At 41.1% G+C, this 17,331-nt stretch overlaps 4 protein-coding genes across 11 annotated transcripts; 2 read left to right on the forward strand and 2 right to left on the reverse strand.

Annotated features, from left to right (window-relative positions):
* Positions 1–140: 140 nt before the first annotated feature.
* On the forward strand, positions 141–4,284 carry LOC124411273 (endonuclease/exonuclease/phosphatase family domain-containing protein 1-like). Of its 5 annotated transcripts, XM_046890324.1 has the most exons (8): positions 144–485; positions 859–956; positions 1,048–1,206; positions 1,475–1,798; positions 1,930–2,219; positions 2,367–2,585; positions 2,805–3,054; positions 3,159–4,284. In XM_046890324.1, exons 3-8 carry the CDS (start codon positions 1,060–1,062, stop codon positions 3,525–3,527), a joined length of 1,599 nt encoding a protein of 532 aa, XP_046746280.1. In that variant the 5' UTR covers positions 144–485; positions 859–956; positions 1,048–1,059; the 3' UTR covers positions 3,528–4,284. The 5 variants fall into 5 exon arrangements, with proteins under 5 accessions (XP_046746279.1, XP_046746282.1, XP_046746280.1 ...); XM_046890323.1 differs by having other exon boundaries at positions 141–485; positions 859–1,206; XM_046890326.1 differs by lacking the exon at positions 859–956 and having other exon boundaries at positions 141–211; positions 1,052–1,206.
* On the reverse strand, positions 3,698–8,250 carry LOC124411271 (centromere protein I-like). Its single transcript, XM_046890321.1, has 14 exons — positions 8,100–8,250; positions 7,908–8,033; positions 7,574–7,720; positions 7,361–7,449; positions 7,069–7,199; positions 6,578–6,764; positions 6,379–6,485; positions 6,162–6,316; positions 5,833–6,036; positions 5,624–5,730; positions 5,220–5,539; positions 4,983–5,100; positions 4,674–4,847; positions 3,698–4,467 (listed from the first exon to the last, which is right to left on the reverse strand). Exons 1-14 carry the CDS (start codon positions 8,149–8,151, stop codon positions 4,399–4,401), a joined length of 1,986 nt encoding a protein of 661 aa, XP_046746277.1. The 5' UTR covers positions 8,152–8,250; the 3' UTR covers positions 3,698–4,398.
* Positions 8,251–8,351: 101 nt separating this feature from the next.
* LOC124411269 (DNA (cytosine-5)-methyltransferase PliMCI-like) lies at positions 8,352–15,442 on the forward strand. Of its 4 annotated transcripts, none has more exons than XM_046890316.1 (15): positions 8,358–9,286; positions 9,481–9,844; positions 9,914–10,246; positions 10,480–10,632; positions 10,753–11,212; positions 11,332–11,531; positions 11,656–12,073; positions 12,433–12,762; positions 12,865–13,016; positions 13,086–13,420; positions 13,807–13,918; positions 14,040–14,189; positions 14,274–14,440; positions 14,556–14,796; positions 14,931–15,442. In XM_046890316.1, exons 1-15 carry the CDS (start codon positions 8,559–8,561, stop codon positions 15,171–15,173), a joined length of 4,386 nt encoding a protein of 1,461 aa, XP_046746272.1. In that variant the 5' UTR covers positions 8,358–8,558; the 3' UTR covers positions 15,174–15,442. The 4 variants fall into 4 exon arrangements, 3 of the variants coding, with proteins under 3 accessions (XP_046746273.1, XP_046746272.1, XP_046746271.1); XM_046890315.1 differs by having other exon boundaries at positions 8,359–9,286; positions 10,753–11,216; positions 11,336–11,531; XR_006929660.1 differs by lacking the exon at positions 14,931–15,442 and having other exon boundaries at positions 8,353–9,286; positions 10,753–11,216; positions 11,336–11,531; positions 14,261–14,440; positions 14,556–14,696.
* Positions 15,438–17,082, reverse strand: LOC124411275 (calcium load-activated calcium channel). Its single transcript, XM_046890331.1, has 4 exons — positions 16,743–17,082; positions 16,565–16,642; positions 15,689–16,008; positions 15,438–15,582 (listed from the first exon to the last, which is right to left on the reverse strand). The coding sequence occupies exons 1-4, from the start codon at positions 16,801–16,803 to the stop codon at positions 15,490–15,492; spliced, it is 552 nt and encodes a 183-aa protein (XP_046746287.1). The 5' UTR covers positions 16,804–17,082; the 3' UTR covers positions 15,438–15,489.
* Between the last annotated feature and the right edge of the window lie 249 nt (positions 17,083–17,331).

Below are 17,331 nucleotides of genomic sequence, written 5' to 3' on the forward strand. Positions count from 1 at the left end.
TTTATCACAGTGGTTTGAAGGGGCCGCCATCCCAGGCTTAATACATTACCTCAACGCAGGATGGCGCACACCTGGCAGATTATAATACACCTGGTGTAGATTTTCCGTAATTCGTTAAATTGCACAGATTGCCACAGATCGCTCTGCGGCGGGACGGCGAGGTGCAGGGCGTCGCACGTGCCCAGATTTGTCATTTCGGTGGGGGAGCTAGGTGATTAAGCGTTTAATCTCGTTCGTCCGTATGTATGTGGTACGTATCCATGCATACGTAAATAATCAAATCTACTCCAAGAATTAGTCAATATGTTGGCATCTATGAGTATATGTATATATACAGTACGACCAATACGCCCGACACGCAGTGTTACATATTTCCCTGGCTTAAAACAAGCATAAATGTATTGTATTGGCGAATTTAATCCCGAGCAACAACATCGATTGAGAAACCGCAGTTGACTTGAGGGAGGATATAGACGGAAAGTCATGTAAGTTAGACTCGTCATTCTTAATAATAGCTATGCATGCATGTACCTACTCAATATAATGAAATCGAGCAGTGAACGAGTAAGTGAAGAGTCCGTAACAAATCAATTTTATTAATCTACAAAAACTGACCTCCACCGCCTTACGGGCCTCATTTGATATTATTTTCCGTTCTCATATCTTCCCCACCCACTATTCAAGGCTCGATTTAATGGTATATTCGGACAAAAATTATCGGATGACCCAGCAGTAAATAAGATGTGATTTGGCAATCTGCACACATTACATACAGACGTTACATACATCCATAGATTCACCCACCTGTAGATGGTTAATTACGATACAGCAGAAATACACTTATTTCTTTTATTACAGGATTATCAGATGCCTATCGGCGTGTTATCTCCCTCCGTTAAGCAATAGATAATGCGATACTAATATACCTTTGTACATGCACATGTAAGCATACATACATTGGTAGATAGATACAGGCATGTATGCATATCTATAAATCTATATGCACGGCTATACGTCAATATATTTATATACGTTCACTATACTGACATATTCAATGAAATGGGCCAAAACGGAAGTACGCACCATGGGCATTGGGGACGTGGTCGAACTTTCCGACGAGCAACCCTTGGTGTGCTGGGAAAAAAACATTCTCAACCTAGCAAAATCCTGTCGCACACATTTGCGTATGATGATGAGGGTCTTAAGGTATTAATATCACTGTCCATAATCATGCGAATCGTTACCAAGAGAGATAGAGACTTCGCTGTTGTCACGCCTATTATCTTATCAGATCAGTCTAGACTGAAGCTAGTGATCGATTGAATTTAAGTTACACTTGCCGATTGCCAAGATAACACGCAATATTCAGAGAAAAAAATTTGATAGTTTAGTGCTGGCTTTCATAGTTTACCGATGACACTCTGCCAGCGTTATTAACAGCTTACAGTTTATTCAGTAATAATTATCTGCCTAGGTTGACCGGATGAATTTGAACACAGCTACGGAAGAAGAATTGATGACATTGCCAGGAATAAACAGGGCAGTGGCCAGGAATATAGTTTGTCATAGACAGGCGATAGGGAGATTTCACAGGGTCGAGGACTTGGTTTTAGTTTCGGGAGTGGGAGCTTATAAACTGGAATTGGTTCGGCCTGAAATCTGCGTGGCATCTACTGATGCCAGCACAAGTTCATCTCAAGCTTCGATAAGCTTGAACTCTTCGGGGAATACTGGGAGTTTGCTGGATGTTAATAGTGCAAGTGTTTTTGCATTGCAAGGAATCCCAGGCTTGAATCAGGTATGCTTATTGTCTCTAAAATTGGACCTGAATCACTGTAAGCGAGACAGTTTCAAAAATACCAATAAAAATGTATGCTAAAATACAAAAGTTGCACCATCTGTTAACAAATCAACTTTACATCTGCACAGGAATTGGCAGCTAACGTTGTTGAAAGGAGACACAGGCGAGGATTTTATCAATCGCTAGATGAACTAGCAAAGGTCCGAGGGATTGGAAAACATCGTTTGGCGATAATCAAGCCTTTTCTGAAGATCGTCGTTGACTCGGATGGATCTGTTACCCCAACCCCTAGCAACGGTACATCCTCTTCTTTGGGAACAAATCCACAGATGACAAGTACCCCTGTTTCTAACGGTGTAGTCAGAAATTCGAACAAGGTGCCTCGAATCAATGGAATAAATCCAAGTGCTCATGTCACGTGAGTCTAATGAGAACATTTATTAATATACACTTTCAGGGTATGATTCTTGTGTGATCTTATACACTCAATATGGTAATCAGAGAGGCAAACTTTCTGCCGAATACAGATTAATCGAAAGATTCAGGGCAACACGAATTGTTTCAGCAATAACATTGAAACAAGCTCCGGAATAACTGAAGATGAAATTTGGGAGCTACTCAGTGTTGCCAGTCCTCGGCCTCTGACACCCAGCAACTTTTCTAGCAGACTCGACGGAAGGACCTCCTTCAGAATTGCCACATGGAACCTAGAGAATTTCAGCGTTGACAAGGCCTGCAACCCAGGCGTACGAGAAGTTATATGTCGGACTATACTGGAGAACAGGTAAGCACGAGTCATGGCCCTGCCAAATAGGTAACAAAGTATACAGGTTCAATAGTTGTGATATGACATTGTGATAAATATGACGGTTTCTAAGAAAAATACAAATTTTCTGACTAGAGTTGATTAGTCATGGTTCCCTTCATTGCTTGTGCCATGTCAACTCTACCGATTTGTTGATCAAAGTAAACTTCACTTTCAAATCTGCATTTCTGTTGACAGATTATCTTTGCTAGCATTACAAGAGATTGAGAGCAGTGAAGCTCTGGCTAAAATAACGCTAGAATTAAATAGCCCTATTCTTAAACGGGTTCGCGATTGGCAAGGAAACCGCAGGGTTTGGCGATCCCTACACTTAGGACAAGGACTTGCTATTCTATGGGACACGGACGGGAAAATTCGTATATCCCTTCAGCATCAGCCGTCGGCAGCAACGGATTCAGTACCCACTGCTGCCTGCGCGACATTTCACGTGGGTTCTCGAATGTGACTATGTCCGAAAAGAAAGGCAAACAACTTACGAGCATTTTCGATTTGCTACATTCCAGTTGACTTTACTTTTCATTTCATTTCTAGATCAACAAGGTTACTATAACGGTTGTAAACGCGGCACTGCACGGCGTCCGAGATCGAAGGGTGATAGATGATTACTGCAGATTCGAAAATACTCTTGTGCTTGGAGATTTTTCCAAAATCAACGGCGTGGAAAATCTTGATCTCGAATTGCCCCACAACGAAAATACGGCTGTTCATCCTGAAGGATTATTTTTCAACGACAATATCGCATGGAGTCGTAAATCTAGAGCAGTGCTGCGAACCGGGCATTCGGGTATTGTCAAGCAGGGTCTAACGCACCTGGGTATACCTCGAGGTTGGAAATGGGGTGGCGCAGTTTCAACCCACTGTCCGGTATGGTGCCAGATATATTCACAGCCTAATGATTAATAATATTTCTTTGCCCGTCCGGCAATCTTCTCAGAGAAAAATGTCACAAAGTTGCAGACTGAGGAACATCCACTTCATGCTTTTTCTGACAACGAGACAAACTTTCCAATAACAGATCAAACGATCTAATCAATTATGTTTCTGGTGCAATATTTGTTTTTTCTAGTTTCTTTCATTTTCCGTTCAATTCTGCTCATTTTATAAGTGTAACGATAAGTTCAGGAGATATCATTGCAAAGTAATTTGCAAAGCAGCTAATATTTAGGTAAATGGCAAAGTTCCATGCTCAAATCGTCGAGGTGCCTCGATTATTCCGTTCAAGTGTTTCATAGCATTAAGTATTCTATGAACATTGAGTCGTCGGTATAAATACTTATACCTATCGGTGGTTGTGTGCGAAAAACAGCCGATGTGTCGGAGAAGTTGTCTGGTCCATCTTTGGCTCACAATCAGTTTTGTAGTCTTTACGGGGAGTATTGAGAAACAAAAGGTAATTGTAACTTACGACGAGTGTACGGAATGTGATATACATATGTACATACATATAACGATAAGTATATGTATATATTTGTCTTTGGTTATTTTGTTGATTAAGTTTTATTTCGCCTGCGGGCATTTAACAAAATGAAGAGTTGAGTATTCCAATAAAACCTACGATGCTGGTCAATCGTATTTACTGATCTCTGTTGTGTGATAGGACGAGATAATTACACGCAAATTATAATTAAAATAAATAAAATCTATTTCTGGAATCCAACTGTGTGTATAAACGCCCTTAACTCTGATTCAAAGTTTGAGGATATTATATCACGTCCGGTTTATACTAACTTACAAGTAAGTTTTTTAGATTAAATAAACTTATTGCCGCGAGCTATTCACTGATAATCTGAAGAAATTTAGCCACCTCTGGATAGTATGTTTCAGCAACGCTGATACAATCCTGTAAAAAGATAAGTTTAATATATATGAGGAAAGAGATCTAGGTAAATGAGTAGAGTATGGGAAGGGAAATGTGGTTGGTGAACTTTAGTAGCGTGATATCTTTCCCAACAAATTTTTGTTATATGTAAAAATATTCTCACATCACATCAACGAAAAAAATTAATCCTTGCGTATGGTCATTAAGACAGTTAACAGTACTCTTACCTCCGTTGTTACAATTTCCAGTCCCATATCGATTAGTGCAAATTTATAGGGCAAAACGGCGAAATGATTGCCAATGTTAAGTGCTGTGTCAAAAGCACATGAAGTTCTGAAGTCGAGCAGTAAAGATTCAGGGATTTCTCTCATAAAAGATCGGTCCTCCGATGCACAAAATGCCTGCCAAATATTTAGTAGTTTCATTTTTCGTAAGCAATGTTCAAACAGATCTTAAGGTATATTCTTCGACAACTCAGTATACTGCATAGAACTTATTTTTGCTAATGCCAGTGAAAATAAGGTACGAGTACAAACCTCATTGTACAACAGACTCTTTGCTATGTCAGTGGCGTATGTATCGATTATTTTGATCTTTGTTTCGAAAATATCGCGACGGTTGAGCTCGCGGAGTTTTGCGTTGATACCACGGTACCTGGAACGAGTATATTTTTCGTTTTGTTTAACCGTTGGTCAATTCCAAATAACGAACCAGCGAAATACATTGATAGTATAAAGCAAGCTTACGAATTGTGATTCATCCATTTGTCTTACCTCAACAACAAAGCGCAGACCCCAGACAAAACAGCCATGCTCCGACTGACAAGTCCGCTGTAAATAACTGCTGATGGTGAGATAGTCCAGCATGGTAGGTCACTGCTTTTCTCAAGCTCAGACACGTGCTGGTAAAAAATTAGCGCCTCTGAGAGCAGGATGCCATTGTTGGATTCGCTGTACAGGCCCGAAACAATTAAATCACTCGTGAATTTCATCAATGGATCTATAACGTCCGCAATCTCTGGGCTTTGAGCATCTGTCTTCAGGAAAAGGAGAGCTTGTCCAATATTTCTATCTTTAAATTCATATCTCATGAACTGTAAAGGTGTAAATGTTTGAAATCAACTAGGTGAATTATGTTACTTTATTTTTAATCTGGAAAGAATTTTTGGCATACTCACAAGATTCGTCACCATTGACCTCAGAGTCTTGAGGATCTCGCACTTAACGTAGATCGACGAACACTCCCACATTGTTTGAAGGGGCAAAAGGATGTTCTTGTGTACGTCTAGATGAATAAATGGTTTAAATTTCATGTAATATCAAATTTGATGCGTCGAGGTTAAAATTGAAATGTAAAGGCAGATTTACACAGGATAATATGACTTACCGGTAAACGAAGATATTGTCATCCACTGGATTAGTGCAAAAATGCTCTCTCGGTGGTCCCTTGTATTCCAGAAAGGCAGGTAATTTTTTAGGAATCGTGAAACGAGAATGATTTCCTGCTGCATGTATCTTGACAGTTGAGCAGTCATAAAAAGTAGTCGTTCACGGTCTTGGTAAGAAAACTTCCCAACTTCGTATATAAAAGCTGAGAACAGAGATTACCTACAGTCTAGTTTAAGCGTGCTCAGTTCTACCAGTTCAAAATCTATGTAACTGAAGAAAAATCTGTTTCTACTGAGTTCGTAACAGAAGAAAGTAACATCTTATCACCGTTTTGTAGGGTGTTGTAAAGGTTGTAACAGAATCTGGTCTGATAGTCAGATGACGCAAACGTCAAAATATGTAAGCCTGCGTTGTTGGCTAACAGCGACAGCGCGTTGCACGGTAGTTCCAAGCTTAGCTGATGCTTTCCAAGTTCATCCAAACTGAAAATACAACTTGGTCAGTTCCATTTATGATTCCATCCTGACCGTCGGTTTACACTTACGTTCTAATTTCGAAAATTGACTTAGCATCCGGTTCCTTGGAAATACTCGAGCCAATATTGATGTAGCCAACAGTTGGAATAGGCGTCTTTCGCCGTTTCCTCGATTCCTGTGTGAAAGTACAAAGACATGCTACGATGAGATTAATTAACATATCCTTTCATAATAATTTTGCGTGATTTCAATAACGTTTTTACTTACCGCACCACCTGTTACGGAATTCCACACTAAGTCAGGTTGCCAAGCAGCCGAGTGACTTGCGTCGCATCTCTTGGCAGCATCTTGAAGGTCAAGTCTCAGAGATTCTGGAAGTCGCTTCCAAGCACTTTCAACGTTTGTCGCTGGAATCTTCTCGGGTACATGTTCCGGTTTGTAAGACTTGAACAATCTGTATGGCATTGGAACAGACAGTATTAAGAAAAAAAAAATAAACGCACTACTTACAACTTGATACTTCTTGATACTACTACTTAAACTGCTTACAAGCTTCTAAGAAATATGTGAGATTTTTCAATCGTTGATATTTTTGTTCATTTAACTAAGGAAGCTACGGCATTTCTTAATTTTTTTCATATTTCATACTAGAATAAGTTCAGACTATTTCCAGACTTTAATATGGTAAATAATAAATGGTGAATAATCATATAAGAATATTATAATAAAATTCATCATTTTCAGATGAACATACTTACGACAACAAAGCAGTAAGATGTTTCCTTGGTTTGGCGTACTGCGATTGTAATTTAAGAATTCTAGACACCTGCCTACGGGTGACGTCTTCAGGCTTAGTCAAAACATAGATCAGTTGAGCTACGAAGGTTTCCTACCGCGAAATATAGAGAAAGAGTTAATTATTTTTAGTTGGCAGTTAAGAACTAATTTTCGATGCATTGAAATCGATTTCAGTTGCTTGCATTACACAAGAGAAGAAAATAATTTAAATAATTAATCACAGAAGAGAGCAACTATGCAAAAAATTCTCACAAATTTTGGATTCTTCACAAGAATGTAAAAAAAGACATCATAGAAAGCGTTGATAGTTGCTGCTTCGACAAGCCCATAGTTCAGTAGACCTGTAGATAAGGGTTGATTACTAGTGCCAAACTTATTAAAAATTCGTAAATAAGAAACGCAATAAATTAGCTTAAATTCAAAAGTTATTGAATTTTACAGACTGCTTGATTAACTGTAACATACCGGTAAACCACTGAAGTACAGCTATACCCGGTAGAACTGGGATGTTCTTTGACGATAGAAACCATAACCCAATGTCTTGGACAATCTTCTCGGTCATTCTATGAGCAGGGATCAAACATTTGATCAAAGCAGCACGATGCGTACTACCTGGAAAGAAAAAGACGATGCTGATTAGAAATGCACTCTACCCTGGCCTAGTTGTGTGCGATGTTACATCAGAACCTGGGATAACGGTGCTCTGCTTGTTGTTCGTGTTTCTTCACCCTACGTTTAAACAACAAAGTGAGCAGAGCAGCTTAAAAATACAGGTGAAGCGACGGTGTAGAAGCCATACCCATAGTGATTTTAGTGATGATATAAACCAAGAGCCGCATCTGGTCGTCGGGAAGACCGCTGGTCGAGACTTCAGCCTTTAACATCGTTAACATTTCAGAAAATCCGGCGAGCAGTTTTCCAGCATCTGCAGAGTATTGGGACGGTGAAGGTAAAAGCATAATACATAGGCACGGAGATTGATCCAACGTACCTTTGCATCTCTTCAAGTAAGACGTGTACACCTCTACGTTTTCTGCAGTCATTTTTCTAAGCCGTTGAAAATTGGAATCTAGCCGGCGTCACTCCTCGTTTTACGTGTCATACCGAACATAACTAACCTCAAATTCTACGGCCCGCATCTCATGAGTCCGTCACCTGCAGGCGGGGTGGGGTGGGGGTTTGTTGACTACTACATAGGCATGTATTGTATATAATATATACGAATGTGTGTAACTAATACTATTATATTTCGCGCCAACCGCCAACATCGCTAAGTACTCAACGGTTCACATCAATTCAATTTGCGCATTGGCCTCGCAATACGGTTCTCGCAACGGTTAGGATTTTACAATTTTCAATATAACAGTTTCGTTTCGTCCATCGGCGAGTGGGGGGAAGGTGATGTGAAGATTGTCGAAAAGATCCCGCGCAAATCCCGCGTACCGGCAACATGCCGTCGGCCGTTTTATCACCGAGTGACATTTCCGAAAAAGAGAATCTCCCAGAGGTAGAAAACGTGGATAATGATAGGTTATCTGTGAAAAATAAAATGATCGTCAGCAGCCCTGGCGGGGATGGAGTCTTATCTCCACCGCCGAGAACCAGGCGGTACGCCGGAAGCCTGCCAGAGCAAAATGTAGCCGGGCCTTCGTCGCAACAGGCGGGAAGAAACACGAAGGCTGGCGTTCGGAAGAGGCCGGCTCGTTCCGGGCGAAAAGGGATGAAAAGACACGCCGACACACTCTCCGTGGATCAGCACACCCTCGACGGTATGTTTCTTAGAATTAAGGAAGAATCACCGGAGGCTCCGAAGTCCTCCCCGGCCCGGGTAGTCAAGGTCGAAATTGAGGACGAGTCCGCCGAGGATCCCGTCAAGGCGGACGACAACCTCGTCGTCGAAAAGAAGATCAAGCTGACCGACCTCTCGGATGAGGGTGAGAGTGGAAAGCTACCCGAAGTGCCAACTCCGATCGAAAAACCCAGAGCTCTTCCAGAAAAGTGCCAAATTTGTCGTCAGCTGCTCTCTGACGACGACCTTAAACTGTATCAGGGTCATCCGAACGGTGCTGTCGAGGAATTCATTGCTCTGACAGACCCCAGACTCTCGTTGTTCACTGGCGAGGAGTCTATGATTAACGAGAGCGATGAAAGGCCACAGAATAAGCTCACTCATTTCAGGTATGATGTCCAAATGTTTGGAAGTAAAGAAATCGCGAAGACTAATCTAATCTCAAAAAGCAGTTTGACTCCGGGGACCCTGACGGTTTTCATTATTTGGACAGATCCGTTATTTTCACTGGTCACTCTGTCATTTCAGTAAATACGATCTTTGATTATTAATAACGACAATGACGATGATGGCAATGTTTCAGCGTATATGACAAAAATGGTCATCTTTGCCCATTTGATACCGGACTGATAGAAAGAAACGTTCTGCTCTACTTTTCTGGCTATATGAAAGCAATTTATGAGGAAAATCCTGATCCAGAAGGGGGTGTCCCGACGATGGACATGGGGCCGATAAACGAGTGGTGGGTGACGGGGTTTGATGGTGGCGAATTAGCACTTATAGGGTTCAATACAGCGTTCGGGGAATACATTTTAATGGAGCCGTCGGAAGCCTATGCGCCTTTTATGGAGGCAGTGAGAGAAAAGATTCACATTAGTAAGTTGGTGATCGAATTCTTACTTGACGAAATCAATCCGACTTACGAGGACTTGCTCAACAAATTACAGGTGAGTGTTGAATCAGATCGATCACATTTCCTTATCTGCTAAAATTACGCGTGACCAATATTGTTACAGACAACCGTTCCACCCAAAGGATTGTTCAAATTCACTGAAGACTCTCTCCTGAGGCACGCTCAATTCGTTTGTGATCAAGTTCTGTCCTTTGATGCTTCTGCAACTCCAGGAGAATCTCTGTTGCTTACAAGTCCGTGCATGCGAGCGCTGGTAAATTTGGCAGGCGTGACAGTTGGGAAGAGATTGGCGATGCGAAAAGCACACCGTAAATATCAAAAAGATAAGAAACCTGCATGGACAAAAGCTACTACGACACACCTGGTCAAAAATGTATTTGAAACATTTTTTACCGATCAGTTGGACAAGGAAAATGACAGGGACAAAGGTCTTGGTGTAAGTTGAGCAAAATTGTCAGTTGAGAAGTGTATTTTTTTTTCTAAATCTATAATCAAGTATGTGCAAAAATAGATACTGAATACGCAATCAGACGTCGCATATTTATTCAGGATGCACCTCTTTATAAATTCTTATCACATGCTGACAAATAAAATTGTTTATATTGTTCTGGAGTAGTATACTACTTATCCCCCACTGTGAATTTTCTATTTCCATTATCCGTTGCTCAGGGTCCCAAGAGGCGAAGGTGTGCTGTGTGCGAGGCGTGTCAACAACCTGACTGCGGCCTGTGCATCCATTGCAAAGACATGACTAAGTTCGGGGGCTCCGGAAGAAGCAAGCAAGCCTGTATCCAGCGCAGATGTCCAAATATGGCTCTTCAGGTGAGTGATCAACTTTGAGCAGTATCTGTTTGAATTCGAGTTCGTTTTTCTCTTTTGGACGAAACGAGGAGTGAATTATCAAGCAAAGAAAACAACGCCGAATTATTCATACTTTTATAGGAGGCAGATGACTCGGATCCAGAAAATGAAGAAGAGTATGAAGCATTGGCAGTATGCAAGGCTACTGTGGCTCAGAAGGTGACGAAGGGATTGAGAAATGTTAGAAAAGAAATAAAATGGATAGGGGAACCGATCATCCAAGACGGAAAAAAGACCTTTTATGAATCCGTAATGGTAGGTGATGAGGAAATACATCCCAACGACTGTGTTCTCATTGAGCCCAGCGATCCAGCAGTGCCCCTCTACATTGCTCGAGTGGTATATATGTTCGAAACAAAGAATGGAGATAAATTGTTTCATGCAAATTGGTTCTGCAGAGGCAGTGATACCGTCTTAGGGGAAACTTCCGATCCCATTGAATTATTCCTAATCGACGAATGCGAGGAAACTCCGTTTGCTTCTGTCAAGTGCAAGGCCAACGTCATTCGCAAACAGATACCCAGTGACTGGTCGATGTTAGGTAAGTCATTCCGTGTTGAATCTGTGCAAATCCAAACTTTTTGCTAATCCGTCAAATTATATCAACTTCTATGTTTTCCTTGCTTTGACTAATGCTAGCTCTATTTACTCTTTGTTTAGGTAGCGAAGAATTAAAACCAGAAGACAATATCAAAGATACTGACGGAAGAACGTTTTTCTACCAGAAACAATACACGGCAGAAACTGCCCGATTCGAAGACCCTCCGGTGCCATCAAAGTGCTCCCGACCGGAAATTATGCACAGATTTTGTGCGGCTTGTGATCGATTCAGCGCAAATCAACGAAAATACATACCGAAGGTTAATTTTTAGCTGTAAAACGGCAAATACTTCTTTTAAATGCAAACCTGATCGTGTTATATTGCCGGTAAGCCATTAAATTACCTGTTTTTTTTCAACCCATGTCAATTTCAAACTACGCCAGGTGGACGAACGTGGTGAGCAGAAAACTAGCAAAGAAGTGATATACGGAGTTGTGCATTACAAAGGTGATGAATTCAGAGTGGGGACGACGGTTTACTTGATACCCGGAACATTTAAATTCAGGTACGGCATAACTAAGATCGATACGCCCAAGACGAAAAAAGAAAACGTCGACGAAGACATGTATCCGGAGTTCTACCGTAAATCTTCTGACCACGTAAAGGGGTCCAATTATGATACACCAGAGCCATTCCACATTGGCCATATAAGTGCGATCTATGCTTCAACGACGGACAAACTTGTATCGTCTAGTGACATCTGGATCACAGTCACAAAATTGTACAGGCCAGAAAACACCCACAAAAAGCATACTCTGATGGAACAAGCGGACCTCAACGTACTGTATTGGAGCAATGAAGGTCAGTTTTATTTACCTGATACAATCCAATGAGATAAACCTTACGCATTTGACTGAAATTAGCAAATCTGAGCATCATCCGAACGTAAACAAAGACAATAATGTTTATTCAGCAATATGACTTTATACGGTATACATTAGGATTGTACATGTATACAATGCAGAATATTACACCATTCAACAATGTATCGCAAAGAAGTGAACTTTTCATACGTGACACAATAACTATCTTACCTACCACTTACTAAAATAGTTAGTTCAACAATTTATATAGATTGCTACAAAACACGAAAAGTTCTCAAGCCCAATCTTGGCTCTAATTCGTTTTCTTTTTCACTTCTGCATATTCATACTCTGCAGTGTGCAACATCCGATTTGAGAAAGTGGTTGGAAAGTGTTACTTGACGTACACTGAAAATTTAAATCAGTCAATCGAAGAATGGTCAGCGGCCGGACCAAATCGTTTCTACTTCTCCCAAGCTTACAGTGTGGATGAGAAATCATTTGAAGAACCGCCCTTGCATGCGACAAATATCGGTAAACAAGGCAAGGGCAAAGGAAAGGGTAAAGGAAAAGGGAAAAGCACAAAGCTTCAAGATGATTCGAAAAAACCGTCAACTGACATCGCTCCAGACTATCCTCCGGTCGATAAACGCCTGCAAACTTTCGACGTTTTTGCAGGATGCGGCGGTAGGTACTTGATTGTATGAATGGTATTCAAAAATTTCGAATATCCTGGATTTCACGAGACTGCAAAGATTTTCTACAGATATCATTCATTTATCCCCTCAGGATTATCTGAAGGCCTTCACAGGGCTGGCATCGCAGAGAGTCGCTGGGCAGTGGAGAAAGAAGAGCCAGCTGCCCATGCTTTTCGTCTAAACAATCCCAACGCAATCGTCTTTTCTGAAGATTGCAATCGGCTGCTGAGAATGGTTATGGACGTATGTATTTAAGGGTTGGCATTGGTGAAATTGGTTAAATCTGCCAATTGTCAAGTTTTCCTATTTCAGGGAAATCTAAAAGACGAGCACGGCCAGCCACTACCGCAGAGGGGAGCAGTTGAGCTACTGTGTGGAGGTCCGCCTTGCCAAGGTTTCAGCGGCATGAATCGCTTCAATTCAAGGCAGTATTCGCTGTTCAAGAATTCTCTCGTTGTCTCCTATCTGTCGTTCTGCGACTATTATAGGCCCAAGTTTTTCATAATGGAGAACGTGCGAAACTTTGTCACGTTTAAACGGAGTATGGTGCTAAAGTTGACGCTCAGATGTTTGGTGCGAATGGGGTACCAGTGCACCTATGGGATCCTCCAAGCTGGAAACTACGGAGTACCACAGACAAGGCGAAGGTATATTACTTTTACCGATTGAAGTTTGAGCATCATGGCCTGGTTCCTCATTCTTTCTCAAAAAATAATCGGCCTTTACCATTATCTTTCCATAGATAAATCAGTGGTCTTATTCGATGACAAGTCAACGGTCTTTTATAGATTAGTATTTATCGCGTTTACACATGTTTCCAAGGCTGCAGCTTCACTTTTAGATTGAATAATTACCTATTTCGTCTGGTTGAAACGCGATAGTTGAAAGTGTGAAAATATGAAATCTGAAGGATGCGAAATGGAAGCTCTGTTTGCGCAATTCCGAAACATATTACAAACTGTTATTCTGAGTCGATTATTACGATCTTTACCTGTGCAATTTCAAACCAGTTAACTAATTTCGTGTAATTTAGGCTGGTCATTCTAGCCGCTGCACCTGGAGAGATACTTCCCAAATATCCAGAGCCGACCCATGTGTTCAGCAAACGTGCCTGTCAGTTAAGCGTGGTTGTGGATGATAAGAAGGTGAGAATTTTATTTTGTTATCCCTGTGTCGTCACATTACCACCAATCATAAATGTCGAGCATTGTAAGAATCCGTCGCATTAGCAAAACCCTACTTGGACCTTATACACGTGATTTACAGTATTCCTCGAATTGCGAGTGGACAGAATCAGCGCCGTATAGAACAATCAGCGTTCGAGATGCTATGTCCGATCTGCCAGACATAAAAAATGGTTGGAACAAAGAAACCATGCCGTATGGCGGTGAGGCACTTTCACATTTCCAGAGGAAGGTAGGAAAACGTCAAAATCTCAGTCTGAATTGAAGAGAAAAATTATGAAGTTTTATCCATACTGATTCGAGGCTTCTTCCGCAGATGCGAGGATATCAGTATCAGCCAGTCTTGAAGGATCACATTTGTAAGGAAATGGCACCACTTGTCGAGGCTCGAATGGCTCATATTCCAACGGCGAGTGGCTCAGATTGGAGAGATCTACCAAATATTGTCCTCAAGTTGAGCGATGGGACTTTCTCCAAGAAATTGTAAGCAACGAATATCTTAACCGATATGAAATACTCTGAAGAATGTGTCAGAGTTTCCAAACAGCTCGTCCAAGGGTCGCGAAGACACCATCTTTAACTGTTCTTTGAATTTCAGACAATATACGCATCACGACAAAAAGGCTGGCAAAAGTTCAACGGGGGCTTACCGAGGAGTTTGTAGTTGTTGTACAGGGAAGATGTGCGACCCAATGGACAGGCAATTCAATACGCTTATTCCATGGTGCTTGCCTCATACAGGAAATCGTCATAATCATTGGGCTGGCCTCTATGGACGATTGGAATGGGACGGCTTTTTCAGTACAACAATTACGAATCCTGAACCAATGGGCAAACAGGTGACAAGTTTCTTTCATACCATGTTACATAGTGCGTAAACCTAGTCTCTGTCATGATTAACTTCTGTACAGGTGCATACATACTTTTCCTGTGACTAGTATAATCACTTTTCCACGTTTTCTCTCTACCCCAGGGTCGCGTTTTACATCCGGAACAAACGAGAGTGGTCAGTGTTAGAGAATGTGCCAGATCACAGGGATTCTCGGACACGTATCGGTTTTTTGGCAGCGTACTTGACAAGCACAGACAGGTAGGAAACGCGGTTCCTCCGCCGATGGGTACAGCAATCGGACACGAGATTAGAAAGTGTTATCATAATCGGGAAGCAGGGCGAACGAAGACTGCAGACGAATTCGGTATCAAGACTGAATCCTAAGCAGAAGAGAAACCCAACAAATTTTTGTGTTTTTTAAACAAACAATGAGTGACGGGTGACAAGGTGATTTTATGATATTATTAAGTATCTCCAAGACTGTGCGAATTGCTTTTCCCATATGAATTTAATTATACTGTGTGCCTGCTATGACGTAATAATGAAGGAATTGTCTTTTTCAGTAAAAACAAAAAAAAAAACTAAAATGTATGGAATCAATCCATCGGTTTTTTCGTATGACGAAATGACTAGTCGCATATAACATAGTTTCATACAATTTATTTCATTTACACATCTCTCTTGCCAGCTCCGAGCTGGATCATTTGAATTGCTGTGGCGGTGGACCAAAGATGCTACCGCTCTGCTTGCTTGCTGTCCTTGACGGGGCGAAGCCGAGAAGTTTTTGTATGTTCTGTAATGATGAATTTAGATATAATGCATGGCTTATCCGATTCATTTCATTCAACATACATTTCAATGAAACCTATTCAGTCCATCTGATAGCGCGAATCGCATACCTGTCTTATGCTCATGGTACACAAAATGTACAAGAATATGAAAGAGCATTCCATGTAGTCATCGCCTGGTAGATTTCTGTGCGACAGCCCTTGTATCCAACTGATGGGCGTGAAAGGGAGCCTTGCAACAACTCTACCGTCGAAGATACTGTTGAACATGCTCAAAAGTGCGGTGAAAGCAAACCCAATCGCAAACATAGACTTCATTTTAACTAGAGACAAATCGCGATTGTTGTTCTTCAGTCTCTCTTCTTCACGTTCAATCTTTTTCTTTTGCTGTTTATCTAGCGAGTCTCCATGCGCCTCTTTCCTCTTCTCGACTGTAAAGAATCAAGCAAGACCTCTGTTATCAAACTTTTACAGGCAGCTACCTCCGTACATACTAGCGCATACACTTATATTGAAGCTGTTGGAAAAGACATATCAACTTAGAAGCAAATTTAAGATTGCAATGTAGCTACTCGCATTACAGATCCAACCTGCATTTGAAATGCTGTCTAATGGTAGATTTGTTACGATTTGCTCATTGAAATTTGAGCAGTCTGAATGATTATTCGAGACACGCTAGTCACGTGAAAAAGGTACTATTGTTGAACTTTTTTGAATTATCGTATTACGAACCGAAATCGCAACAGGTACATTATGTAAAAAGCACACTACCGGTATCTTTAATCCTTGGAGAGTGAATAACGAAAAAATTCTACTGATTTAGAAATTTGGGGTATATCTAAAATTTGTTCGAACACTCAGTTTCTGTGTAAAAAATTCAAGACCCTTGAACATTTGGTGTATTTGGAGCCTTGCATGTAGTAGGTTCATTCGATAGTGTGAATTGCTACAACGTTAAGGCTGTGTCTTATTTGGAGGTGCCATTACGTTTTTTGCTCTGTTTTTCTACTTCTGCCTTCAGTTTCTGGTATTTTTCTGTCCTGTAGACCATCAGCCAGGTGAGACCTTGAACAATAAGATAGGGCAATGATGTTTGGAAACATGTATAAACCATAACGTACAGTACAGAATATCATAGCCAGAATGTGATGTCCACGATGTTTACCTTCTCCGAGGAGTGCAGTGCACACGCTGATAAATACAATTAGCACTGTATCAGCCCACATTTTTCGGAAATCGTTAGTCTTCCTTCGTTCACCAGGTTAGAGTGACGGAAAATAGCGAGAAGATACTGAAAAGTATGTACTAGGCTGCGGTCCTTATTCTCTTTAACTTGGTTATGGGGTACCTCCCAATCGAAGAACATGCGCGACAATACGATGTAAGAATAATGTTTCCTCGTTTTATTTTCTTTTTTTTTCTTTGGTTCCGCTCTAAATAGGTAACAACATGAGTAGATTTGTAAGTGAGCCTTGCACGTATTATTAAATCAGATTCAAATCTAGGCTTTTCTAATCAGGCCTTTCGACGGCCATTATCTCCATTATTCGTATTGCAATTCTTGTAGTGTTACTCCATCCGACCTGGTAGACACATAGTAGGGGCAATTGGAATTTGTATCCTGACAGAGCTTACCATCGGTAAAGTAACAACCGCAATCCTAGTTTGAAGGGGTATCTGCTACGATGGCAGCATACTCACGTGTTTCGAAACCTTAGTTCGAAGCGTTACGTGTCCACAGTGCTCTGCTGGTG

Source organism: Diprion similis, chromosome 10, assembly GCF_021155765.1.
Source record: "Diprion similis isolate iyDipSimi1 chromosome 10, iyDipSimi1.1, whole genome shotgun sequence".
Lineage (NCBI taxonomy): Eukaryota > Metazoa > Arthropoda > Insecta > Hymenoptera > Diprionidae > Diprion > Diprion similis.